At 39.2% G+C, this 26,974-nt stretch overlaps 1 protein-coding gene across 2 annotated transcripts in view; it reads left to right on the plus strand.

Moving 5' to 3' along the window:
- Positions 1-26,974, plus strand: part of GRIA2 (glutamate ionotropic receptor AMPA type subunit 2) — a gene marked incomplete at both ends in the record, with an annotated part of 86,043 nt that overhangs the window by 55,480 nt on the left and 3,589 nt on the right. For both annotated transcript variants that reach the window (XM_079535090.1, XM_079535091.1), the window contains 6 exons: positions 3,715-3,882; positions 4,160-4,264; positions 4,964-5,074; positions 6,196-6,402; positions 6,916-7,286; positions 10,757-10,955. In XM_079535090.1, the coding sequence (XP_079391216.1) occupies positions 3,715-3,882; positions 4,160-4,264; positions 4,964-5,074; positions 6,196-6,402; positions 6,916-7,286; positions 10,757-10,955 (1,161 nt within the window). The remainder of the gene's footprint in view (positions 1-3,714; positions 3,883-4,159; positions 4,265-4,963; positions 5,075-6,195; positions 6,403-6,915; positions 7,287-10,756; positions 10,956-26,974) is intronic.

Here is a 26,974-nt window from a genome sequence, read left to right on the forward strand (position 1 = left end):
TCAGGGTGTGGTGAGGCACCGAAGTAGTTTGCCCAGAGAAGCTGTGGACATCCCATCCCTGGAGACGTTCAAGGCAAGGCTGGATGCTTTCCCATGGCAGGGGGGTGGGACTGAGTGGCCTTTAAGGTCCTTTCCTACCAAAACCAGTCTGTGATTCTATGATTGTATTTGAAGGAAAAAAAAGAGTTTTATGGAATCATACGTCTATGAGTAAAAAGACTCAAAGAACAACAGAGTTCTTTGTTGTTTAAAGGTAATTATCAATAGTAGTTGCATTGGTCTTTTGCAGCCGCTTTCGTCTTAAGGTTGGAGGTAAAATGACATGAACAGATGAGATTTTACAATTACTTCGTCAGGGTGGTTAGTTTCCACAAACAGTGGGATGAATTAGAAGTAATGCTTTTCATAAATAAATTCCGCAGGTTCAAATTCAAATAATTGTTTTTATTATTTCTGTCAAGCACCATGGACTCATAAGCAAGTAATTAGTGTTAATTTGTTTTTTGTTTTTTTGTTTTTTTCCTGCAAGATCCATGTGCTTATTAAAGGAAGAAAACGTCTGTGACAACTTAATGTGTTCAAATTAGCCTCTGTACTTTACTGAAATATTGCAAACAAGGTGATAAATTGTTTAGCGAATCATTGGAAAAAAAAAAAAAGGCTGGTGCAGAGCAGTAAGGCAGTCTTCTGTATACCCACAAAATACAGAGACACACTTTTGAGTCTTTATTGTATATGTTGCTTTGATTTATATTATGCTTATATTTGAGTATGCTAAAATTGTTTAAATATAAAGAAAAATACTGATCATCTGCTTTTCTTTGCTTACAATTGCAACAAGGAGTGCTTCCTTTATTACCTCTTTGAATCTTACCTCCAGCTGAGGAAAATACTCACATTTGCTTTCTGATAATATTTTTCTTTAGCTCTATTGGTGATGTAGGGTGAAGAGCCCTCTTCTATACCTGTTTAATCTGAATTCAGCCTTCCTGAATGCTGTTTCAGCTGTATAAGCCATTCTAGCTGAGGTCTCCCTGGTGTGTTGTGCAGTGGTCTCTGGCTCAGTCTCTACTTGTTTCTTTCTCACTGTTATTTTTGGACTGAACTGCTAGTTTGTAGTCCCCGTGGGTGGTTTTCATTTGTTTTACTGTCTCTACAGCATAGACATCTGTATCTGAGCTGTTTACCCTGGGCTCCTCTAATAGTCGCAGAAGTCGCTGCAAAAGGAATTAATGGAATCCGTAGGCAAGAGTCACGATGCAGTCCATGTTTCATAGAAAGTGACAGCAAATCCTTGAGCACTTCAGAGCATTCAAGTTTATATTATCACCTTAATATCGTAGCTCCAGAATTATGATAATGTAGGGCACCTTCTTGCTTATTCTTTGCAAGGCTTTAATAATTACAGGCAATTCTGCAGGAACTGTGCAATAGTATCAATAGTATTTTCTATTAAATTTTACCCAGTTTATCATCTAAAATTGGAAGTAACTGAAATGAAGTTAGTTTTATAGCACTGTGAAAGTAGTAGTCTGTAAGAGCCCGTTCCACTTCTAGAGAATAATATTCCAGGTCTTGCTCCCTTTGATATTAATGATGCAGATTTGAACCTGAATGAATCTCTTACGTAACAAAGTAAATCAAGACAGTGCTAATGCATCTGTTGACTCATGACGATTGTCTTTACACTTACAGGCACACGAGCACACTCATCTATTTGCTTGAACAAAATGTTATCTGTACGTTACCTCCCGTTTATGGTCACGAGGTCTCTTATTTGGTCATGAGGTTTCAGTTTGGCAGTGTTAAAAACTATCTACACCTTAATGAATGAATGTAATAATCTCCATGAAGGTTATTAGGCATGGGATGTTTGCTTTTGTGACATCCCTACAGCGTGAGGGCGTGAAGTGTTTGGAAAATATATTGAGATTCCTAGATTAAACGTGATTTAACCTAAATTAGCACTTGTAAATTTCATATGTGGTTGTACACAGAAATGGATGTGAATCAATAGGCAGAGCCCTGCACAAAGTGAATATGTGACTGAGTTGTGGATGTTCAGGCCTCTAATTATATAACAGTAGGATTATATTGCTGAGGTAAAGGATTAAAAAATCCCAGTTATCAAAAGAAACATAACTGAGATGCCGTTGCAGCTTCTGAATTTCAAGGCTGTATTTCCTCTGCCACTCAATGTATCGGTGGTTTGTGACAGTGCTGTATGCTAAGCTTTTCTCAGACTGCAACAGTGTATTTCTATATGTATTTCTATAATGAAAAAGCTACTTTTGAAACAGCCTTGCTATCGGGTCCCCATGAAAATGTTTCAGTGTCTTTTCTTCTCTCTGTTACCTTCTCATCTATAAATGCGTGTTCTCATTTCATCACTGCAACTCCAGTGGTAGAAAATGTCAACTCCAGCCGGTCTTTTACTTTATTTTCCTGTTGTTCTGATCCTTTTAAGTATTTTCATACCAACCGCTGTGAGAACCTTCTTGAGAATATTCACATTAATCATCCAGTAAGTTTATGCATCCGAAAAAGAGTTCCACCTTTCTTTTCTTCCTCTCCAAGGTCTGGTGGTTGCATACAAAAATGACCTCAATTCAGAGCACTGCTTTGGTTAGAATTACAACAGCCTTCTGCATGGCTTGAGCTAGCTAATTAAAATTCTCATTAAAGTCTGAGCCATTGAAGCAAAGAGGCAATACATCATTTCTCACTGCTTTAGAGTTTATGTATTTTCAGCATCTAATAGCCTTCATAGGGATCATTGCATTCATTCATAAGGCTGTAAGCTCTTATATTCTGTCCCGTATTTCCAAAAATGGGTGTTAAACTTGGAATAATTGTAATGTTCTGTAATGTTCTGGACTCATAAAATCCGTCTACCTAAATCCTCTACGTGTATGCACATGTGATTTTTGTTCAGTTAGTTACAATGCAGAGTTTTCCAGTACCTGCAGATAACTACTTTTGACTGTTTAGCCCCAGCTGCTGATGCGTATGATGGCGAGATTCTTCTGTGATACCTCAAAAGTTGTAAGCTATAAAGCTCCTTATATCTGTCAGATTAGGAACGTGGGACTCTTCCTTGCCTATCATTCTTTGAGAATTGCCACGTCTTCCTCCAGACACCACAGCCCATAATGTATTTTTTTCAAAGGGTTGCCTAGATATTGCCTACTAGCAAACAGCTTCTCTCCTGATCCTTTGTCTGTAACGATAATTTAAACACATGTATATACCAATATGCTTTGGTTTTGTGAGTCTATATGTAGGATGACATATATCATGAGTTCTGTATATAAATGCACCTCCAGTGAAGAGTGTAACAAGAGTAAAAAAATTCTTATTTCTGAAGGCATACTCAGGTTAAATAGTGGATGTTATTTTTTCCCCTGTGAACTTCAGCCATATCTGGACACTGAAGTGTTACACATTTGTGATGAGAAATGAATGGAATTCACGCCATGAAAACAGCTGTAAATTTTCAGTTCAGGCTTATCAGCATTATCTTTTTTATCTTTATGGAGAGTATTGTACATTAATCAGTGCAGGTGCCCCTCAGATGGCAGTGACCTCAAAACGAAAGGATGACGTACTGTCATCTTTATTTTTAATGTGTTTCTGTGTCAAATGGATGGAGAATGCTAGAAGTTATACTGAGGTTGAAGCTGTTCTTAATGAAATATTTTCACTCCTTTTCAGTATACATCTGCTCTGACCTATGATGCTGTGCAAGTGATGACAGAAGCTTTCCGTAATTTGCGTAAACAGAGGATTGAGATCTCCAGAAGAGGAAATGCTGGAGATTGTCTTGCAAATCCAGCTGTACCCTGGGGTCATGGTGTAGAAATAGAAAGGGCGTTGAAACAGGTAGCTTCCCTAGAATGAATGCTGAGATGAGTGCATGTGTGAAGTCTTCTATAAATGCTTGAAAAGAACTTTCTAGTCTTCTAACCTGCCTGGATCTTGCTGAGAATAATGAGGAAATTAACTCCGCATCAGGAAGTTGTTCCTTTGCTAAGTTACATTGGGTACAGAAAGTGTCTAAACTGAATGTTTGTGATAAATCAGTAATTATTTGTGGAAACAAAATTCATTTTTCTAAAAAGGAACATAATTGAATTCACTTTCGTCTTCATCTATATAGGTTCAGGTGGAAGGTCTAACAGGGAATATAAAGTTTGATCAGAATGGAAAGAGAATCAATTTTACGATAAACGTCATGGAACTCAAAAGTACTGGCCCTCGGAAGGTAATTTGAGTTGTCTTACAGTGTCTTTAAAGGTTTTATCACACTAAACAGAGGGTTAAGGTAGGTAATGAAACACTGCAAATGAGTTAAAGCATGACTTGTGATAATGTGTATTCAGAGATATATTCTATGTTGGTCTTGCAGAGCAGAGTAAAAGCACCTATTACTTCTTTCTAACAAATAGAGTTTTTATTTCTGGTAAGTACTATATGACAGTATTTTCCTTTCGGCTTTGTGGGTTAAACTTCTTACTTTCTGATCTGAAATACTGAATGTGAGCCAGTAATTGGGGAGATAAACATCTGAATGACATACAGAACACTGCTTTTCAGTAATGTTTGTTTAAATGTGATTATCTTTCTGCTGTAATTCGAAATCCTTTGGGAGAAGCCATTTTATCATGTCTTCCTAATCTGGAGTATTTGATAACAAATCAATCTCACAGCAGATGACATTGCTTCTAAAGGTTCTTGATATGCGAATGAAAATGATATACTTCAACCAGAATAATGTGAGCTAATATCATTAGCTCATTCTTGTTAATATTTGCTATAGTAACTGTAAATAGAAATATTTATGCTGATAAATCCGTAACTAAAATAGTTCTCTATGAGCATAAATCTTGGGCGTGGTAATAATAAATTTTTCTGTGGAAGTTCATATTCACTAGTGTCTGTGCATCCTAAAAACTCTCTTTAGATTGGATATTGGAGTGAAGTGGACAAAATGGTTGTGAATCCCCTTGATGGCCCTCTCGGAAATGAATCTTCGGGACTAGAGAATAAGACTATTATTGTCACCACTATTTTGGTAATTAACCTCATATTTTGTCAGAAGATAGTGTATTCTACAGTGATTTGTTTCTCCTGTTAATATTAGTTCATTTCCTGTTTATTTTTTGAGGTTGTGGTATGTCACTCATTATGATACATTAATAAAATCCGGAAACAAAGGAAATGCAATTTGGTATGCTGTTTTCTTCTGTAGAAGACAGATTGTCATTGACTGGGAAGAGAACATCCTAGAAAGTTATTTCTTCTAGTCCAGAAATCAGGAATGAAATACCTGCTTCTGAAAAAGAGAGTTTTAAATGATGTAGCCACAATAGTAATTATTAATCGATTGCTTATTAGGAAATGAATGTTACCAGACAGGAAGGAGACTCATTTTTGCACTTCAGAATCTTAGCTAGTATGGACCGGTAAAGTATGAGATAAAAAATAAAGTTATATTGTAATTGTTTGGAAAGTAATGTTATGTATTGTTACACAGCAACATTTTTGTATTGCAGAGTTTCTTTATCAATTTGGTTAAGTCACAGGCTAATGTAATGCCAGTGGATGCAAGATTATTTGGATAACAGTTGAGCAGAGAGGAGGTGTATTGCTTTTAATGTAACGTATAAACCACCCATAGTTTTGCTGATGATAGAACTACTGCACATCTGTAGATATATATTTTTTTCTGTGTAAAAACTCAATATTAATTCTAGCCTGAAGAGCCAGAAGTGTGTTTCAAGGAAGGAACATAGCCGTGAAATAGGAAATAATATCATTTTATTAAGACAACAACAAAAGCAACTAAATGCCTTTGCCTTCTTCTATCCAAACTGTAAGAGAGAAAGAAACAGATTTTGGAACTTAGATTCTCTCTTCTCTGAAAGCGTAACTCCTGTTAACGTTCATGGTCATTATTAACATACTGCTGGGATCTCTATACCTGTAAGTATTGTTATTTGTATATGACTGTGAAGAATGTAGCATTTAAATCTTTTACAGAATGCATCACATTAATCATGTACGGCTGACATAATGGCACCTGAATCATACATGTTATTATTGTCTTTTTTTTTGGCTTGTAAAAGGAAAATCTGCTAATCTAGGAAATGCACAACCTTTACATTGTAGCTAAAGCAAGTTCTTTCTGTGCAGGAGTCCCCATATGTTATGATGAAGAAAAATCATGAAATGCTTGAAGGAAATGATCGATACGAGGGCTATTGCGTGGACCTAGCTACAGAAATTGCTAAGCACTGTGGATTCAAATATAAGCTCACAATTGTTGGGGATGGCAAGTATGGGGCCAGGGATGCAGACACGAAAATATGGAATGGTATGGTTGGAGAGCTTGTTTATGGGGTAAGAATATCTATTGTAATAAAACAATTTAAAAATGCTGGGATTTGTGGGATTTGGCTTAGATCTCTTCATGAAGTAGAGGAAAATTATTTGTTTCCTCTGATAAAGAATTAGTAACTTGTCTTAGAATAAAAAAAATAATAATAATAAAAAAGTAAGGCACAGAATTGGATTTTAAATGTAAATGAAGTTAGGAGGGAAATGAGTACGTATTTATCCCTCCTTACAAGGCAAAAGGCCTTCCTAACAATTTTAAATGTCATATACTTTTAAAAGGGCATATTCCCATAAATTGGGAAGCTTAGAATATGTCAACCATATGGTTGGTTGCATGTGTTTCAGTAAAAAGAGTCTCAACTAAAAATTTCTGAAATTTTCAATATGACATTTTCAGAGAAAAGAATGTTAGCCATGTCTGCTGTCCTGTTTTCATTTATGAAATCAATGGAAACTAAACTATGATCATTATATTAGCTATTATTTTCTTTTCTTTTTTTTTTTTTTCCTTTACAGAAAGCTGATATTGCAATTGCTCCATTAACTATAACATTGGTGAGAGAAGAGGTGATTGACTTCTCAAAGCCCTTTATGAGCCTGGGGATATCAATAATGATCAAGAAACCTCAGAAGTCCAAGCCAGGAGTGTTTTCATTTCTTGATCCATTAGCATATGAAATCTGGATGTGCATTGTTTTTGCCTACATTGGGGTCAGTGTAGTTTTATTCCTGGTCAGCAGATTTAGTCCGTACGAGTGGCACACAGAGGAATTTGAAGATGGAAGAGAGACACAGACTAATGAATCAACTAATGAGTTTGGGATATTTAATAGTCTCTGGTTTTCCCTGGGTGCCTTTATGCAGCAAGGATGCGATATTTCGCCAAGGTTGGTTACTCGCCTTTTTCAACTTTGTGCATTTTTGGTCTCAGCCAGCGGAGGTTCATGGTACATATATTTTCACTTGAAAGAAATGCATTATTGTGTTTCTTTTTCCTCAAAAGCCACAGAAGTCCTTGAAATAAAGGCCGTTTTCTGACACGAGGTGGTGTTCAGAACTGTCTTAATGTCAGCCGTACGTTTGCCAAGTGAAGTTATACGTACCATGGAGAGACTGGAAAATGCATAAGGTTCAAATCGTTTCATGCCTTCTTGGAGGGGTACCGTGTTTTTGCTGCATATTCCCATTTTACAGTTGGCAGTGCATTTGGTTCACAACAACTGTAATGGGAAAGAAGGGTAGAATGTTAGCCATGAACTACACAGCCAGCACTTTACCCCTAAAACTCACTACATGTCACAACAGTTATTAACTGGTTTTCCGTAGGAGAGCTTTGAACTGAAATCGAAATCCCGTGGTTGCTCTAGTTTACTCTGAACAGTTGCAAAACATTGCTGCTTTTCTGTGGCCTAGTTTTGTGAAAGTCACAAAGGAAATTGCTAAAATGAATTTGAAAGTCTAGTTTATAAATGCTTTGTTCCTCATGGATTTTCACCTACCCTATTAGGAACAACAGTGAAGCACTTAAGCTAATTCCTTTGCAGCTCATTAAATATTCTGTTTCCCTTGTGCTTAAGTGGTTCTAGCCTTGATTCAGCAGTGATGAGTAGGTAGATAAATACTACTTGCTGCTTGAAGGAACTGTAGTAAGAAGTGAAGTAGGGCAACTGGGTTTTAGGAAATTAAATCAGATCTTCCTAACTATAGCAAGCAAGTTAGCTTTCTTCTGAGTGTCCTCAATTAAGATGGAATGGGTCAAATTTTAGGCAGTCCAGTGATTGTTTTGCAATTAAAATCACTCAAATGGAGCATTTTTTATATCCCCAAAGACAACAGCAGATTTTCAAGTTCTGCAGAAATAACAGAGCACTTTCTGTGTGAGATATTTAGCAGTTTTATTTAACTTATTCAGAGAAGTATAGCAGCCTTTGTGATGAAAGATGTGATGGATTTGTCATGCAGCATGGCAAGAATTGTGTGCAAGAGATGAGACAATGAAGAGAGAACAACTTTGGGTCATGAGAAGCTGTCTTAATTTCAGTGCTTTGGGTTTTTATATTGATTATATACTTCACAAGTTTAGTTGTTAGCTATATAATTATTGCTACTGAATCATGACCATAGTAAAATGACATTTTTTTTCAATGTTCCTGGCTATTACAGCCTAACAGTTGTGCAAAGTTTGATAACGTTGTAAAGATGATGTGACAATATGGTAAGTGGCCATCATAAAGATGCATGAATCTGAAGTTAATAAGGAGATTGACATGGCTGATTTAGTGCCACTGAAGTGTTCAGGAACACCTTATTTCATTGCTAACGTGCTTTGAGAAAGGTGTTTAGTTTGTATATCTGTTTATTGTAATAACATGAAAGGGCTGCATACACCTCAATAATTTTTGTTCTGACATTAAGACTAGACGTTACTGATCTGACATATGGGGTGTTTGCACACGTGTGAGTTCAGGCTACCACATCATTGTCAAATTCAGAATTCTTTAAAAATACACATTAAAAAATGAAAGCTTTGTTTAACTGGAACAGACAGATGGGAAAATTTTGAATACAAACGACCACCCTAAAAATTTTACTTACAAAAATGTAATGTGGGAGCATAATTTCTGGACTGATCTTATCCTTGTTTTACAAGGTCAGTAACAGTTCTTTGCTGACAGATCCTGGCTTTTGAATCTGATGAATTATCCTTTACAGTGGATGTTATCAGTACAGTATAAGATAGGATAAAATAAACAGTAAGTACACAGTCATAGATTTTTACCCTGCAAATAGATATTTATCATGGAATTTAATCTTTCAGTTCTAGAATCATTATGTTTTTAGGTTACCTCTATGTCAGAAGTGACAGAAAACATCTAAATGAATATATTTCATTTTAGAAGGAGCATGAAATAACTTCTTTTCTGTGGTCCTTTTTAATAATGTATACTGGACCATATCTAACTTGATTTTCATGTTTTGGAGTGGATCAGTGAGTTTGTGGTAGGTGGAGCGTTGGCAAAGATAATTTTTGAGGCTTTTTCCAGCGTTAATGATTCTATGATTTTTCATGTCTCAGTTATCAGAAATCTTTTCCAGATTATTTGTCCAGAATAGTTTCAATTTATTTTTCTTCCCAGTTTAATAAATCAGCTTTACGTGATTGTTGTGTTTAAAATCAAAGAATGCTTTCAAAAAGTATATGTAGAAAGATAAATAGGCCTATATATGTATATATTCTGTCAGAGTTAATTTGACATCTCATTCACAATACTGCAGGCCAGGTGAGTGATGTGTGATTTGTTTACTTAATAGATAGAGGAGACACAACATGACATACCTAACCTACTGCAGTGCCTGACACTAGGCTTTCAACTCTATGCACATTTCTGCCAAATAACTAAGTACATCTCCAAAGATTCTGTTCTACTTCCTTCCTTTAATGTCTTGTTTGGAAACAAAGTAGTAAGTAATTTCGAACTTTAAAAGCTTGTTAAGAAATAAGTTTGACAATGAGGGCAGTATCAATAATCCTATCAACGTTTTAGTACTGAAAGCTGGTGAATTCCTCTAGTTGTGTTCACTATACTGTTCTGTATATTTTCTTGAGTTCTCTTTTCTTCTTTCTTCTTGAGCAGGAGATGCAAAACAAAGATCCATAAGAGCCAGCCTGCTACAGTTAGAAACATCAGTTTACCATTGTTTAAAAAATACACTTTCTTTGCTGTTTTATCTGTATTATCAGTTTGCCTGTGTCACGTCTAGTCCTCAGCATGTTAAATGTTTGTATCTTTCAAAAGTTGTGTGCACTTCTTGGTTTATGGATATTCCCTGGGCCAGTTTTTATTGCAAATAATGCTATTTGTTTCTTAGTGTAGGTAGGCTGTAGCAGCATAAGCCGTTGTTTTGTAAAAAATCAGTCTTTGAATGTCTCACAAAAACAAGCAGTCTGAAGAGACTTAATTTTTAAGCGCATACTGATTAATCTGAAAGGTCTGTTTTACTGGTTTTGTTTGATTCTTTTTGTGTCGCACAAATTCACATCGGGGGGAACGATAAGCTTGTGTTAATGTAGCAATTTGAGATGAGCAGTCTCATTTCAGGGCACTCAGAACACTGAAGAAGCGGATCTCTAAATTCTCCCTAAAGTAGACTCTGGAGTTCTGATTCCAGCAGGGTCCGGGCGATGTAGTGGAGTGTGCGATGGTCACCCCGTGCTATTAGCATGTACAACTGCACTGCAGAGTAACTTGAAATGCCTCCCAGTAGCATAATGCATCATTTGCATAAAACTGATAACATGCGTTCCTTTTTAGGACTTTCATTTCACTTTACAAATCCATTTCATACTTGTTATTAGATCCCTGTCTGGGCGCATTGTTGGAGGTGTGTGGTGGTTCTTTACCCTCATCATAATCTCATCCTACACGGCTAACTTAGCTGCCTTCCTGACGGTTGAGAGGATGGTGTCTCCCATTGAAAGTGCAGAGGATCTTTCCAAGCAAACAGAAATTGCATATGGGACATTAGATTCTGGCTCCACTAAAGAGTTTTTTAGGGTAAGAATTTCTACTTTTTAGTTTTTTGTTTTGTTGCAACGAGGTCTTCACTCGTGTAAATGTTTTCTCCCTAGGCATTATTAAAAGATTGCTATAAAAATGTGATGTGTGCAATTTAACTTGAAGATATGTAAGTGTTTTAGTTTATTAATTATCAGAACACTTTATTATCTGTATGTTAACCCAGGGGCCATGGTATAAGTAATGCAAGGTAAAAGTGACTGCAAGGAATTACCAGAAAATATTCCACTGTAAAGAAAAAAAACAAGACATGCTCATAAAATGGAGTCGATATTGTTTCTGTAGGCCCTAAGACAGTAGCTAACAGTTTTAAATAAGACTAATAGTGGTGCTGTATTTTAGGTAGTCATGCAGTGAATAGGAATGTGAGAAGGTGCACAGCCATGATTTATTAAATATTACCTATTTTTCAAGCTTGCAGAGGGGAAGTGGATTACAGCCCTGTTTGCTACTGTTGAAAATGTGTGCCTGCTTTTGAAATCAGATGTTATTTGTATTTGCATTGCAGTAATGCTTTCTGTCAGTCTTCTACCTCACTGCGTTACAGTTTTTAAAGAACATAAGACTTAGTAAGTTCTGCTGCTGATTGCAATCCTGCTGATCTAAACCAAAACTAAGATCAGATTTGTAAGCTGGTAAAAGAAAGATTGTTCCATGCTAGAAGTATTAGAAGCGTTTAGAAGGATACAAATACATTTCTGTTTGAGAGTGTAAAGCTTATAACAATTGTGGCTATTTGAATTCTTCTGAACAGTTTCTCCTCAGAGATTCTCAGACTTGTGTGGTATGTTTACATGATGAGGTATTTGTGCTCCTAGCGTCGGATTCACTAATGTAGGTTGAGATACTCTCTGTGGCGGTCACTTACAAGAATTAGAAGGTTTGAATCCACGTACATTTTCCCAAGTACTCTTTTACACAACTGTGGGCTTTGTGAGGGCGTGTTCTTTGTGTTTTGTTAAGATAGCTTTGGATCAGTAAGAAGTTAGTATGGTCTCTGGAAATTTCTTTTCAGCAACTTATGCACTTCATTTTGCTGCGGTGACGTGCGTCAGAGCAGGTAAGACTGCGCTGGGCAAGGGATCTCAACTAAAAGTCTGACCAAAAAAAGCTCTTTTTAGGGCTAGTTTGAAGCTAGCAGTGGTGCCGCGCTGCTAGCGGGGATCTAGCAGCTTGTGGGCGGGATCTTGACTCGGCGGGGGTGGTGCTCTCTTTATCTCTGGGGCTTGACCTTGACCCATTTGTTGTGTGGATAAAAATAGACCAGGGAGGGCGGGAACCGGTTCCCGCCCACATAACACAAGCCAGAAGGTGTGGAAAGGTGCTCTGGCCACCTAGGGTGGAGGTAGTCAGTGTGTGAGGGCCACTAGCACTTCATTGCCCATTCATTAAGGCAGCAGTGAGGAGCAGAGGCTGTGTCTTGTGTCAGCAAGGGTGGGTGCTCTTGTCTTTTTCTCAGGTGACTGGCTCTCCTGTTTACACTGACACCCCCCCTTCAGTCATGGTCCTCACCAGGAAACGTGCTTCCCATGCGAAGACTGTGGCAACCCAGACAGAGGGTCTGCTTAATAATGTGGCGGTTCAGGTCTCTGGCTGCCGGGAGTGCCTCAGCCTGCTGCTGCCGGGGGAGGATGGGAAGGATGCCACTTGTGTGCGGTGTGAGCAGCTGGATGAGCTGCTCAACCTGGTGGTGGAGCTTAGGGAGGAGGTAGGTAGACTGCGGACCATCAGAGAGTGCGAGCGAGAGATTGACTGGTGGAGTGACTCTCTGCGAGAAAGGCGCAGAGATTGCACTACCCAGACGGAGAGAACAATGGACCCTCTCTCTCATTGTAGTCAAACAGGGAGAGACAGCTTGAGAGAAGATGAGGAATGGCAGCTGGTCTCATCCCGGCGTCGCAGGCAACCCCCAAGTTCTCGACCTACCTCGGTTCCCCTGATCTCTCTCTGTAATAGGTATGAAACCCTGAAGCCAGAGGGAGAGGTGACTGATGATAATGTGGGAGCACTGCCGCCAAGCTTGCCTAAGGTGAGGCGGTCAGCTCCGCGTTTAAAGACTGCCTCCTCCAAGAAAGAAAGGAGAGTGGTAGTTGTAGGTGACTCTCTTCTGAGAGGAACAGAGGGTCCAATATGTCGTCCTGACCCTACCCGTAGGGAGGTATGCTGCCTTCCTGCGGCCCGGGTCAGGGATATTTCTAGAAAACTCCCCAGCCTTATCCGCCCCTCTGATTATTATCCTCTATTGATAGTTCAGGCCGGCAGTGATGAGATCCCTGTTAGAAGCCTGAGGATTATAAAAAATGATTTTAGGAGACTGGGGAAGTTAGTTGATGGAGCGGGCATACAAGCAGTGTTTGCCAGCATTCCCTTGGTGACAGGGATGAACGCTGAGATGACCAGGAAAAGCCATCTTATAAATGCATGGCTGAGAGGCTGGTGCAAGCGTAAAAATTTTGGATTCTTTGATCATGGGGTGGTCTACTCGGCATCTGGCCTGAGGTCTACTGATGGGAATTGCTTGTCTCCAAAAGGGAGACGGATACTTGCCCAGGAGCTGGCGGGACTTGTAGAGAGGGCTTTAAACTAGATAGGAAGGGGGAGGGGGATAAAGCCAGGCCTGCTAGAGAGCAGCCTGGGGAAGTGGTAGTGGGATTAGGTGAGAGGCGAGGGGCTCAGCTGAGGTGCGTCTACACTAATGCACGCAGCATGGGCAACAAACAAGAAGAGTTGGAAGCCATTGTGCAGCAGGCAAACTATGACCTAGTAGCCATAACGGAAACGTGGTGGGATTGCTCCCACGATTGGAGTGCTGCAATGGATGGCTATAAACTCTTCAGGAAAGATAGGCAAGGAAGGCGGGGTGGAGGTGTAGCTCTCTATGTTAGGGAATGCTTTTACGCTACTGAGATTATGACTGGGGACGATAATGTTGAATCCCTATGGGTAAAGATCAGAGGAAGGGCTGACAAGACAGGCACCCTGGTGGGCGTCTGTTATAGACCCCCAAATCAAGATGAAGAAACAGACGAGGTATTCTATAAGCAGCTGGCACGAGCTGCACAGTCGCCTGCCCTTGTCCTCATGGGGGACTTTAACTTCCCTGACGTATGCTGGGAGTACAGCACAGCACAGAGGAAGCAGTCTAGGAGGTTTCTGGAATGCGTAGAGGACAACTTCCTGATACAGCTGGTCGGAGAGCCCACGAGAGGAACTGCCCCACTAGACCTGCTGTTCACAAACAGGGAAGGTTTGGTGGGAGATGTGGAGGTTGGAGGCTGTCTTGGACAGAGTGATCATGAAATGATAGACTTCGTGATTCACGGTGGAGCCTGGAGGGGGAATAGTAATACTGCTACCTTGGACTTCAGGAGGGCGGACTTTGAATTGTTCAGGGGACTAATAGGGGGAGTCCCCTGGCATTCAGTCCTAGCAAGCAAAGGGGTCCAAGAGAGCTGGTTGCTCTTCAAAAAGGAAGTCTTAAGGGCGCAGGAGCAGGCAGTCCCCCTGAGCTGCAAAATGAGCCGGCGGGGAAGAAGACCGGCGTGGATGAATAGGGAGCTATTCCTGAGGCTCCGGGAGAAAAAGAGAATCTACCGCCTGTGGAAAGAGGGACAGGCCACTCAAAATGAATACAGGGAAGTTGTTAGGATGTGTAGAGGTGAAATCAGAAAGGCAAAAGCCCAGCTTGAATTTAACCTAGCTGCTGGTGTGAAAAGGAATAAGAAACTCTTTTATAAATACATTAACAGTAAGAGGAGGACAAAGGAGAATATCCACTCTTTGCTGGATGAGGCTGGGAATGTGACCACTGAGGATAAGGAAAAGGCGGAGGTTCTGAATGCCTTCTTTACGTCTGTCTTTAAAAGTCAGACCAGTTATCCTCAGGATACCCCTCTCTCTGACCTGGTAATCTTGGCCGGGGAGCACACTAACCCCCCTGCGATTCTGAAAGAAACAGTCAGAGACCTACTGCTCCAGCTGGACTGTCACAAGTCGATGGGGCCAGATGAGATCCACCCAAGAGTGCTGAGGGAACTGGCGGAGGTGAGAGCCGAGCCGCTTTCCATCATCTGTCAGCGCTCCTTGTTGACTGGTGAGGTCCCAGATGACTGGAGGCTTGCCAATGTGACTCCCATTTATAAGAAAGGTCGTAAGGAGGATCCGGGGAACTACAGGCCTGTCAGCCTGACCTCGGTGCCAGGGAAGGTTATGGAGCAGATCGTCTTGAGGGAGATCATGCGGCATGTGCAGGGTGACCGGGGGATCAGGCCTAGCCAGCATGGGTTCATGAAGGGCAGGTCCTGTTTGACCAACCTGATCTCCTTCTATGATCTAGTGACCCATCTGGTGGATGAGGGAAAGGCTGTTGATGTGGTCTACCTAGACTTCAGCAAAGCCTTTGACACTGTCTCCCACAGCATTCTCCTGCAGAAGCTGGCAGTCAGAGGCTTGGATGGGTACACTCTTGGCTGGGTAAGGAGCTGGCTGGAGGGCCGGGAACAGAGAGTGGTGGTGAATGGAGTCAAATCCAGCTGGCGACCGGTCGTGAGTGGTGTTCCGCAGGGGTCGGTGCTGGGGCCTGTCCTCTTCAATATCTTTATAGATGACCTCGATGAGGGCATCGAGTGCACCCTCAGTAAATTCGCAGATGACACCAAATTGGCTGGAAGCGTGGATCTGCCTGGGGGTAGCGACGCCCTACAGAGGGATCTGGACAGGCTGGAGAGCTGGGCTGGAGCCAATGGGATGAGTTTCAACAAGGCCAAATGCCGGGTCCTGCACTTCGGCCACAACAACCCCAGGCGACGCTACAGGCTTGGGGCGGTGTGGCTGGAGGACTGCGTAGAGGAAATGGACCTGGGGGTATTGATTGATGCTCGGCTGAACATGAGCCGACAGTGTGCCCAGGTGGCCAAGAAGGCCAATGGCATCCTGGCTTGCATCAGAAACAGTGTTGCAAGCAGGAGCAGAGAGGTGATTGTTCCCCTATATTCAGCACTCGTCAGGCCGCACCTCGAGTACTGTGTCCAGTTTTGGGCCCCTCACTGCAAGAAAGATATTGAGGCCCTGGAGCGTGTTCAAAGAAGGGCAACGAAGCTGGTGAGGGGTCTGGAGCACAGGCCATATGAGGAGAGGCTGAAGGAGCTGGGAATGTTCAGCCTGGAGAAGAGGAGGCTCAGGGGAGACCTTATTGCTCTCTATAACTTCCTGAAGGGAGGTTGTAGTGAGCTGGGGGTCGGCCTCTTCTCTCGTGTCATTAGTGATAGGACCAGGGGGAATGGTTTCAAGCTACGCCAGGGGAAATTCAGGCTGGACATGAGGAAGTATTACTTTTCAGAAAGGGTGGTCAGGCACTGGAATGGACTGCCCAGGGAGGTGGTGGAATCACCGACCCTGGGGGTGTTCAAGGAAAGACTGGATGTTGCGTTGAGGGACATGGTTTAGTAGGAGCTATTGGGAATAGGTGAACGGTTGGACTGGGTGATCTTCTAGGTCTTTTCCAACCTTAGTGATTCTATGATTCTATGATTCTATGATTCATGTGATGCAGCTGCTAAGTCTGATGATTCTATCTACTATATGCTCCAAATCACATCAGCTTGCCCAGTTATTTTTCAATAAATGGTTGTCAGAATTTCTTTCTGAAACCTGAAACTCGTGTTTTAGGATTGGAACTCTGTGAAAAGCAGTCTTTAGCACTAAGGAGACTAAAATTTCACCTGGAATCTTGTAACTGAATTGCAGTGGGTATGTGTTTTACTTATGACCTGACTTTAGAAGTCAGACTTTTTGAGCAGCTGGAAACTAGTTAAGTATTTAGCAGAAAGCTACTTAAGGGTCTTTGTTACCGTCTTTGTTACTGTCATGAATTGCTTTGTTTTTCCCACAATTAGTCTGCATCCTCTTCAAGAAGTGATATTATCTTCCAGTATGCTTTCCAATGGTGGAATGTACACTGTACCTAAATATTCACTAGTTAGAGCTCTCGTTTCTCAGCACAAAAAGTAGGAGTTACTGTATAGCGGTGATAAGAATAGTAAGCAGAATTTGTCTTAATGCTAAAGCATGTTTTGTAATAATCATGGAATAATAGAATAGAATAAGGGACTCAAAAGTATCACCGAGTCCAACTCCTGGCTTCAAACAGGACCACCCCAAAATCAGACCGTATGTCTGAGAGCTGGGCAGCACATCTTTTCACTTGTGTAAAAAGCTGAGGCAGTTGGGCTATATGCCTAGCAGCAGGTGGGTTCAATGAGTAATGAAGAATGCCAGAAATGAGAGAGGAAAATTTGTTATTGGATGACGGTAGCCAGCTACCTGCTGAGGTATGTGAGGTGAAGTTCGTCAGCCACTCGAACTATAGAAGAAATAATTGCTGACTTCAGACATTTTATCTGAGGTTTTTTTAAAATCTGTGATGAGAATCCAAGATCTGCCTAATGATAAAAGTGCTAATTTGATCAAACTTACACCATATAGACTGAGAATGAAATGGTAATAACTTTTGTAATGTAGCTTCTAGATTCACTTTTGAAAAACCTTACTTCCTTTGCTTATTCCTTTGCATACATTTTCCCACAGCTGCTTTTAAAATACAGGCATCCTTCTGTCAAATGGTATCTTTCTGCCAATCATAAAAGTGAAATATCATATAAACCATAAATCAGTTCATGGTTTCAAACCTGGAGCTCTTCAGGTCAAGGTAAATTTTTTCACAGCATTGCAACAACTAAGAAATGAATGTGTCACTGCTAGATCTGAATGAATTATTTAGGCAACAATTTACTTCAAGGCATTCATTGTCTTTCTTCAGTTTTTCTTTTTCACCCTGGAATATCCACAGAATGCTTACAGTATCTCTGAATGTATTTGTTGTTCTAACTTTCAGAGTTTCATTGGCAAGCATTTTTATTTTCTGAATGAATCATCAGCGCTAGATGAATCCAAACAATATTCACTCTCCTTTAAAGTGCACTGAGTATATTCAGTGATTGTTCTTCCACGTTCTTCCATCATGACTTTCACTTACAGAGGATAGTACGTATCTCATCTGACTCGAGTTTTGTGGGAGTTATTCTTCTAGACAATGCTATTTTTCTGTTCTTCTCTGTGAAGAAAGTATGTCTAAAGAATAAAAGACTTAATTTGTGTTCCCTGGTGTTTTTAAGATGGGGTGAGTCACCATTGGGATATATTTGTTTTTTGTCATTTTCCAGGCAGAAATTCTCAGCAATAAGCTAAATGGTTAAACTTAAATGAAAGATTATATTCTGAATAGCTGAATATGTATATATATATGTAAATGGGTCAAAATCTTTGTCCAGCTTCTGTAAATGCTTAAATAACATGAACTAACATGAAGCAGAGGTTAACTTAGTAGTTGTGTTAACCTGGGCAAGCTGGAAATGTCACATTAGCTTGTTAACTGTTTTGTTTCAGGATACTAGTCACTGAGTCATCTACTCGAGTAGTGTTGGCTGGCACTAAAACATAACAGAGGATGAACCAGGAATTGTAGTCCAGTGTTCCCACTGCTTCTTTAAGAGAGTAAGCAGAAACATGGTACATCCTGCAGAGGTGCAGATGATTTTAACAGTATTAAAAAGAAATACAGTAAAAATCTACAGGAAAATATTATTGCATAACAATAATGGTAGAGATACACGAATTTGCTTCAATAGCAGATCAGTTACGTCTCTTGACGTGGAATAATTTTGCTCAGGATATCTCGAAGTTGCTACTAATGGGACTGCAAGTACAATACAGATTTTCAGAGTTCTTTTACTGAGCTGGGATGTTTGTCAGTTCTGTTGTTCAGTGGTGGCTCTCTCTCTTACAGATATTGCTTTTAGAGTTTCTAGTGCAACTGAAAGCCTAAATAAAGATATATGTTGCATTGCAGTTGCATTTTTCTCTTCTGGATTTACAGCCTGAAGTAATGGGTGAAGAAATTGTGTGTGGCTGTGCTTTTCCAGAAAAGCATTGTTTTTCTCAAATTAGAGGTAGACTGTAACAGTGGCAACATGACTGCAAGCGTAGGTTGAAAGATGCAAGGATCATTTCAGTTCTTTTGTACAAGCACATCATCTTTACAGCTGTAAGACAGTAGGTACTGCTTGGTGGAGAGCTAAATGGTGGGACAGTGGAATTTCATTGCTCTGGTAGGTACTGTCAACACTATCTACAGTCGCATGGTATTCTTATTGCCAGTGATCTCTCTGCAGCAACTCTAAATATACTTGATATTAATACTGTTAGCCAAGATATTTGATTTAAGGGGTAGAAGTCATCATAACCCAAGAAGGCAGGCTACTGCTCCCCTATTGCTGCTCAAATTAATTTTAAAGAATTGTGTATATGTGTTAAATTCCTGAGTTTGCTGCGCTGAATGTCCTGAGCTACAATAATGGAAGAAAGAAACAGAGTGCAGCTGTGTAAGTATGCAATCTGAATATTCAGCAGCACGTTTCTATTATTTTCATCTGCTTAGAGACTTATGGAAAATGGGTGTGAAAGTGATACAGACAGACACAAGTCTAATCCCTTGTAAATTTCAGTCATGTTTTTGCTGTTTGCCCAGCACTGCTCATCAAAAATACGTACAAATGTGGTCAACAAATGAAATCAATTGTTCTGCCTTCTTTTCACTTTAAAAGATGGATTGCAACTTGTTCTGTGAGGTCAGAAGACATCTCAGAAATTAAAAGTGACATGCAGAGCAATAACTAGACTATTTTGTACTCTCTATGTCTGCAGTGGTTTTTACTTTGAAACTTTTCATACATGTGTGACATGTACAGGTGATTCTGTTTCATTATGCATTGATGACCTTTAAGAGTAGATCCTCTGCCAAAGGAGAAGCAAGGAGAGTTGCTCCACAAGGAAAGCATTCTTTAGCTTTCACTGAACAGAGCAAGCAGGAGTCGAGAGTTCCTCAATGAAAAGTTAGGCATGGAAAATCTGGAAGTACAATAGTTTGTTCTTCGTAGTGAGAAGCCAGCAGCAAACATTGGAGGAGCTGACAGATCCCCTGAGTCATTTCTCCTGAAAAAGGAAATTTGGCTAAAGATCTTGTCTGAAAATCTTCAACACAGCCCGGTGCATCTAAATTTATAAATACTTTGAAATATTTCTTTACTTAAAAAAGTATTTAAATTGATGATTATATTATAAAGCATTACACAAAAAGAGAAAAAGCATACAGCAAGCAATCTTTGAGTGTCAGTTTGTCTTTGCACTCAAGATGTCATTCAAGCTTCTAAAAAATACTAGGAAATCTCTAAAATCAGGGAGAAGAAACGCTGATTTAAAGAAATAAATAAATGAAATTGTTAACTGGAAATACTTCAGCTTGTTTTGTTTCTTTGTTTGAGAGGCAGAAGAATTGCACAGAGCATGTGTTCCAGATTTAATTTTTGATGAGCTCAAGGGACGATGGAGACTAAAGGCTTTGTCATGGACTGTGCTCTGCACCTTAAGCAGCAGAGACCACAGGACTGAATTTCGTGTATCCCTGAAAGTGATGCAGTTAGAAAATACTGCTTTGACTTTTGGAGTTTTGACAGAAGGAAGAGATACTGAGATAACGGAAAGACTGCCGTTGACAACCAATAGCAAACAAGTGGAGACGTGGTTATACTGTTTTTTTCTGGTCTAGAGAGTTCAACTGATTCATTTTCAAAGTTCTTACATCTGGGCAAAATACTTAAAAGTAGATTTAGGGCATTCTGAAATTTTACTTTAAAATAACAAATGCAGTAATGAATATTTTTCTTTTTTTCTCAAGGCATCTCCCTTTGTTATTTTCTGGAAACACTTATTTCTGCATTACCTGAAATCCTGATGGTTTGGTTTTTTTTGCAGACATCTCCGCTAGCCTGTAGTGACCAAAATGCTGTGGTGCTTCAGAAACTGTTTCTATAGTACCCAGTTTTAATTTTAGTTACTATTTGCATTACATGTATTGAGAAGAAAATGTTTAACAGAGTTTTCATTTCTTATTGGTAAGGGCAAATTGTGTCTGGTGAAAGAAATGTGTTATTCCTTGATCTTCTCTTTTTATCAAGTGCTTTTTAGATGTTTTAACCCAGGTATGCTTTCAAGTAGATAATTCTGTGCTGGGTGCAGTGAATTTCCTGAACCATTGTTTGGAGATTCTCCACTGGTGTGAAAGGAGTTGCACTACCCCTAGGATGATCTACTGATCATCCCATAATGTCACAGTCTAACATGATGTGATTGTTAGAAATTTATTTTCTAACCTGATTGTTTTATGAGTAATTCTTCCTTAGTTGTTACAGTACATTTTGATCACAGTGATTGATTCCTCTTCCTTTGCTGTTGTTTTTCTCCATTTGAACAACTTTCATTTTCTTGCACATCTTCTTATTGGTCCTAAGATGCTGAGCAATGCTTCCAACCTAAAAAGTTCCATTTCATTTACGTCATTCTAGTGATCAGAATTTTCCACTTCTCTTATATAACAATTCCTGTTGTTTGGCTTGATATGTTTTGATCAACCAATTTCCTTTCTTACAAATGCAACTCATTTCTATCTTCAAGTGTTTTCATTCTGAAATGAGATGAGGCTGTGTGTGCCATGCTGTACTTCAGGCCAAAAGGGCTGTAGTTGTTTTTAATGACTCTTCATTCTTCTTAAATACCTTTAGTATGTTAGATAGATTCTAGACTACAGTAATAGCATCTGTAATTCACTAGGGAATCTACAGTTTCTTGATAGTGTTTTGTGTTTAATGATGTAGTTTCTTCTTCCCTGACCCATCCCATATATAGGCACAATAAGTTTTTTTCTGCATCTATCTCATTTTGATCACTTCTGCATTCTCCATCATATTACGTATTATTTCTTTAATTGGATCTCATTTGAAAAAGTAAAAAATAATAAGATAGGAATTTAGATTATGATTCTATACCTAGATTTTTCTTTGACCGTCTTCCAACCACGCAGCAGATACACTTTCCTTTCTCCTACTCTCTTCACTCACGAAGCTGGAAAATCTGCTACTGTTTGCTGTTTCTGCAGTTTGTACTACATACTGTTTCCTTTATGTTATCAGATTTCCTCCGATCAAATCAAGATCCTACTTACAAATTTGCATTTGTAGTACAACGGTGTAACAAAGCTGTAGTAGTAGATACTGCAGCATGGCAGTAGTACAGCTGCCTCAACATCAGGAGGTTTGTTGTGATGAAGGTAATCTTAGGAGCAGGCAGATAACCTTAGGAGATTTTTCTTGTGGCTTCAAAGAACACATTTCTGCGGGTCATCTTTCTAGAAATTAGTTTGTTTAGCATTTATCTGAGCTTTTAATTAAAAGATATTTAAATGGCCTGCCTTGACTTTCTGAATGTGCTGAATGGAGAGGAATTTAGATTCCTGTGAATTTAGATTTGTTAGAAATTGAATTTACCCTAGTAAAATGACTTGGAGGAGAAATCCTTTTGGCAAGTGTTTCAACAGTGATTAAATGTGCTTGAAGCTGCAATGCTAACATACCTTCATAAGAAAAGTCTGCCTGAACATTTAACTCTCTAAATCGCATGAATATGATGATGACATGAGGTCTTTGTCTTGCACATTCATATGCTATCTTTTCATATGTGGATTCATAGTACAAATTGTTTTAAGTAGGCTTCTGAGGAATACATTCTCGAGATAGAATTTATTGTCTTCTTATTAAGACAAAATGTGTTAAATATACTTTATACTTTATGTATAAATACTTTATGTATTTCAGTTTAAGTTATGGAAACTGGAAAGCTTGTAAAACTGCATCTTAAAAGCATTCCATTGATTTTACCCATTATTAGTAAAATTATCAGTATTTTCATTTTTATTCACTTTCAATACCAGTATAAACAAGGTTAAGTATTCTAAAATACTTAATTTGAGTTCATTAAAAAGCCTGAAAAAAATAGTTTTGGCCTTTTTTGGTGCAGTGGGAGAGAGCAAGTGGAAGGGAAGGAAGGGGAATGTATCAAGTGGTTTAGTGTGTAAATTGGCAAGAGTTGTTTCTAGCTGAAGTTTCTAGCTGTTGATGACCCTTTTGATTTGTGTCCTTCAGTATAGAATGTCAACAAGATCTTAACACAAACCGTAATTGAGAATTAAAGTTCTGCACCTGCAGTACAAAGATCATCATGTATTAGAATGTCTGTGGTGTGGGGAGCTATTTCTATCAGTGACACGCTAATTACAGCATCCCATTTTAAGAATATTAGGTCTTTGAATGACAAAGTGGAAAAGTTATCTGATGACCTACAAAATACACAGTTAATTAATTTGATAAAGCTTTCCGTAATTTAATTTCCTAATGAGTTTCTTAATGGAGGCAGTACTTTACATCTAAATGGGATGTGTACTCTAATAATTTTGATAGTCATGATGCGCAGTGGTGACACGATAATGAAAAAAAATTGTAGCTGTTTGGATGCTTTTATATTTTTGTAGAAATGGTAAGTTAAGAAACAAGTGCATTATGAATATGTGTCTTGTGCTTACACGTTGCTAATGATTGTAATAATGAAGCTGCTATCAGCTTTTAACATTTCATCTATGCACTTGAGTGCCATGCTTCAATAGCAGTAAACCACATCAATTAGTGTAGTCAAATAATGAAGTAATTGACTTGGTTCACGTGTGTTTTTTAATGAAGCACTGCTGATCTTCTATTTTACTGATGCCAGATAAAAACATATTTTAGGAAGAGGCGTGAAAGCCCAGTTTGCACCCTGCATTCACAAGAATTCTGTTTCTTCATGTTGTAATCCACCCTTGCTAATGAATGTGTACTCTTGCAAGTGCGGTTTAAAGAGAGGAGAATCGTTTCTATAGGAATAATATGTGTGCATCTATAGCACTGACCAAGTTTAAATAATCTCTTGCTGCTGCTTTCTCAAAGTACTTTTGATTTTGGATAGGTGAATAGGTGAAGCATGCATACTCATTTATCAAACAGATAATTCTAGCCTTTTGAATTCACTTGTATGTAAGTACGAAGTATTAGGTAAAGGTCTCTTTGGACACTGGCTTTATTTTTACATGCTTTAGGTACAGCTTTTCATATAGAAGGCAAATTTTAGATGGAAAAAAAGAAAAAGTTGAAGGAAATAATGTTCCTAAAACAGAAATTACTGCTAGTAAGTACTCTGCAGCAGGAACAAGAAGTATTTGAGACATTTATGATTTTTGTTTCTACTGAATGTGAAGGAAGAACAATGACACATGCCTTGACTTGATAGGGGTCAAGGCAATGAGCAGTATGAACTCTAGCGTGGTGTTTCTTTCAGTGTTCGTGACTGAAGAAGACTGTACAGTCATGAAAAAAATCTGAGCGTTATTTTCTGGTGATGTCTGCACTACGTGTTTTTATTTCTGTGGTTGCTCAGGTATCATTGTACCTTCAGTGATGTGGCAAGGAGCCTGTGAGCCATCTAGTGGGAAGTTTCTTTGTAACACTTGACCACTTGAGAAATCTTTTTCTGAGGCCTTTTCCCATTCGGACATCCAGCACCCGCCACTCTGTCTGTAATGCAACTGCCTTCTTCCTTCCCACATTTGGTGGCCCTGCTAGGCAGGGGGGTTGGAACTACATGATCCTTGAGGTCCCTTCCAACCCGGGTGATTCTGTGATTCTGTGATTCTGATTCCTTCGTTTTTATCTGCTGTGATCAGATCTCTGTCAAGTGATGGTGAGAAATGGGGAGCTGTGTTTTACTAAGAATGGTGGAAGCAGAACAGACTTACCTGGATGTCCATAACTTTTATATATACATATATAAAACCTGTAAAAGGTCATTGAAATAAAACTGGAAGCAGTGCAGTTAAGGAAGCAAAGGCAGTTAAGTCTGTTTTAGAAGCTGGTCCTGATAGCAGCCTAGCTTGAACGAAGAATGTGTATTTATTTAGTACTTCAGTGTTTTTTCAGTGAGGAAATTATGTTTTAAATGTCTGCATAACCTTTTCTGTTCTGCAACACAAGATTTGAATGCCTTATAATGAAAATTGTGATGACAGGCACTTGGGTGCCTTTGATATTTTCTCTTTTGAGTTGAGCTAAAACCTTTGAGATGGATCTAAGCTAGTCCAAATTTGTTTTCCATTTTACAGAGTAAATCTGTGATAATTCATTAGAAATGACTGTAATCATTTTGATATCACTGCTGGAAGCTAGATGTCCCTTGCATGCTTCATAGTGGTGGGTCCTATGTAGGGAGCTGGATGTTTGCTGCCAAATGTATGTTGACTTGTGAAGCAAATGGGGTGGAGCATCTGGGTTCAATTAAGAGGGTAGATGTAGAGAGTGAGAACTCAGAGAAGACTGATCTCCTCCGTATGAGGTTAGAAACATCTTAGTCCAACCCTGAGTGGCCTATGAATGGAGAAGAGTGAGCACCTTGAAGAGCGAAACTCTGGTAGGTTTGCTTTTGGGAAATTGAGCAACACAGGGAGTAGATGATAGGAAGCCATCCACTTTGCTATACATGCAATTAGAGTTTACACTTTATACTTTCTGATGATGGTAGAGGAGTTGGTCAGATATTAAATAGCCTAACTGACTTGGGTCTTCAGGTAGAATTCTCTTTCAGCTTGGGATACTACTCACCATCTCAGAGGCATTTATCTGCCTTTCTGTGTATCAGGTAAGTTACAGGCAAAGGGTAATGCTGGATTGTTACTGACAGCTTGTAGTACAGAGTCACAGTTTACACTGTTAACTGGCTTTTCAAAGATGGTGCCTTATAACATTTTTCAGGTTTCCCATTGATTTTAGAATGTTTGTATTTCAGGATCTTCCTGAATGGAACAAGAGCAATGCATGTTCCATATGGCAGATGTTGCAGGAATCTGAGAAACCCACTCTGCCTTCAGCAGAGTTTCTCAGTCATGCTGGTTGTGCTCAGTATATCCAACCATTTTGATGTTAGTGGGTATACTGAGTATGTGTAGCACAACAGATCAGAATATACAAGAATACATCTGCAAGTGAACATTAGCTGTGCTAATGCATGTGTGGATGCTGGTAATAGTTGGAAAACCTTCAGTGTTTAGTGCTACCAGAACTTTAAATGCTAATAGATGTACTAAGATGAGGGCAAAATCTGAGCCTTGGGATCTTTCTGTGCGGTGTTTCAGGACAAAAAAGGGTAAGTCTGGGAAAATGATAATGCTGTAACACAGGGACAGTGAAGCCTTGGGAGACAGGGAAGACATTTCTCATGCTTTTATACTTGGTTCATTTATTTTTAAAATGATTTGATTAAAGATATATTTATAGTTTAAGTGCTGTTCTGAAGGGTACATTACGTCTTCAGTGGAGAATTTGTTTCTCATACATTTTATTACAGCAGAGATTTGGTGTATTTACACATACAATAGTTAAGTCGCATAGGGTGACTACAAAACAAATGGTCCTTGGTTTTCTACAGTGAAGTAGAAATGCCATGGTAGCTGAGTTATATCCAGCATGGATTATTGCACTCTGCAGTATTTTATCCTTTATTGTTCTTGCCTACTTCATATACTGATTTAGGTTGTATCTTTAAGAAAATCACCTGAGTTTCATTGTTAACTCTCATTTTAGCTTCATAGACATTTTGGTCAGACAAAGTGGAATGTGAAATGCTTGCACGCTTAGGTTTTCTGCTCAGCTTACATGAAGAGTGATGATATATACATATGCTTGCCATTTTCTTCGTTGGAATTGTACAGCATGTGACAGTATGAGGAATCCAGCCCTATATACTGTTTCCCTCATTGTTAATTGTTATTGATCCTGACTTGTAGTGTACTTCAAAAAAAAAACTGCCCCATCTGCTTTTTCTTTGATAAGCTTCCCTTTTGGTGACATCTAGATAGCAGATTTTGTTCTGTTTTGTTTTCAGGTTAGTGCATAACTATCAGTTGGTAGTTATAACTGCACTTATAGTTATAATTACCAATTGGTTAAAGCCAGGGAAATGTGCTTTAGATC

The sequence above is a fragment of the Tetrao urogallus genome (assembly GCF_951394365.1).
Source record: "Tetrao urogallus genome assembly, chromosome: 4".
Lineage (NCBI taxonomy): Eukaryota > Metazoa > Chordata > Aves > Galliformes > Phasianidae > Tetrao > Tetrao urogallus.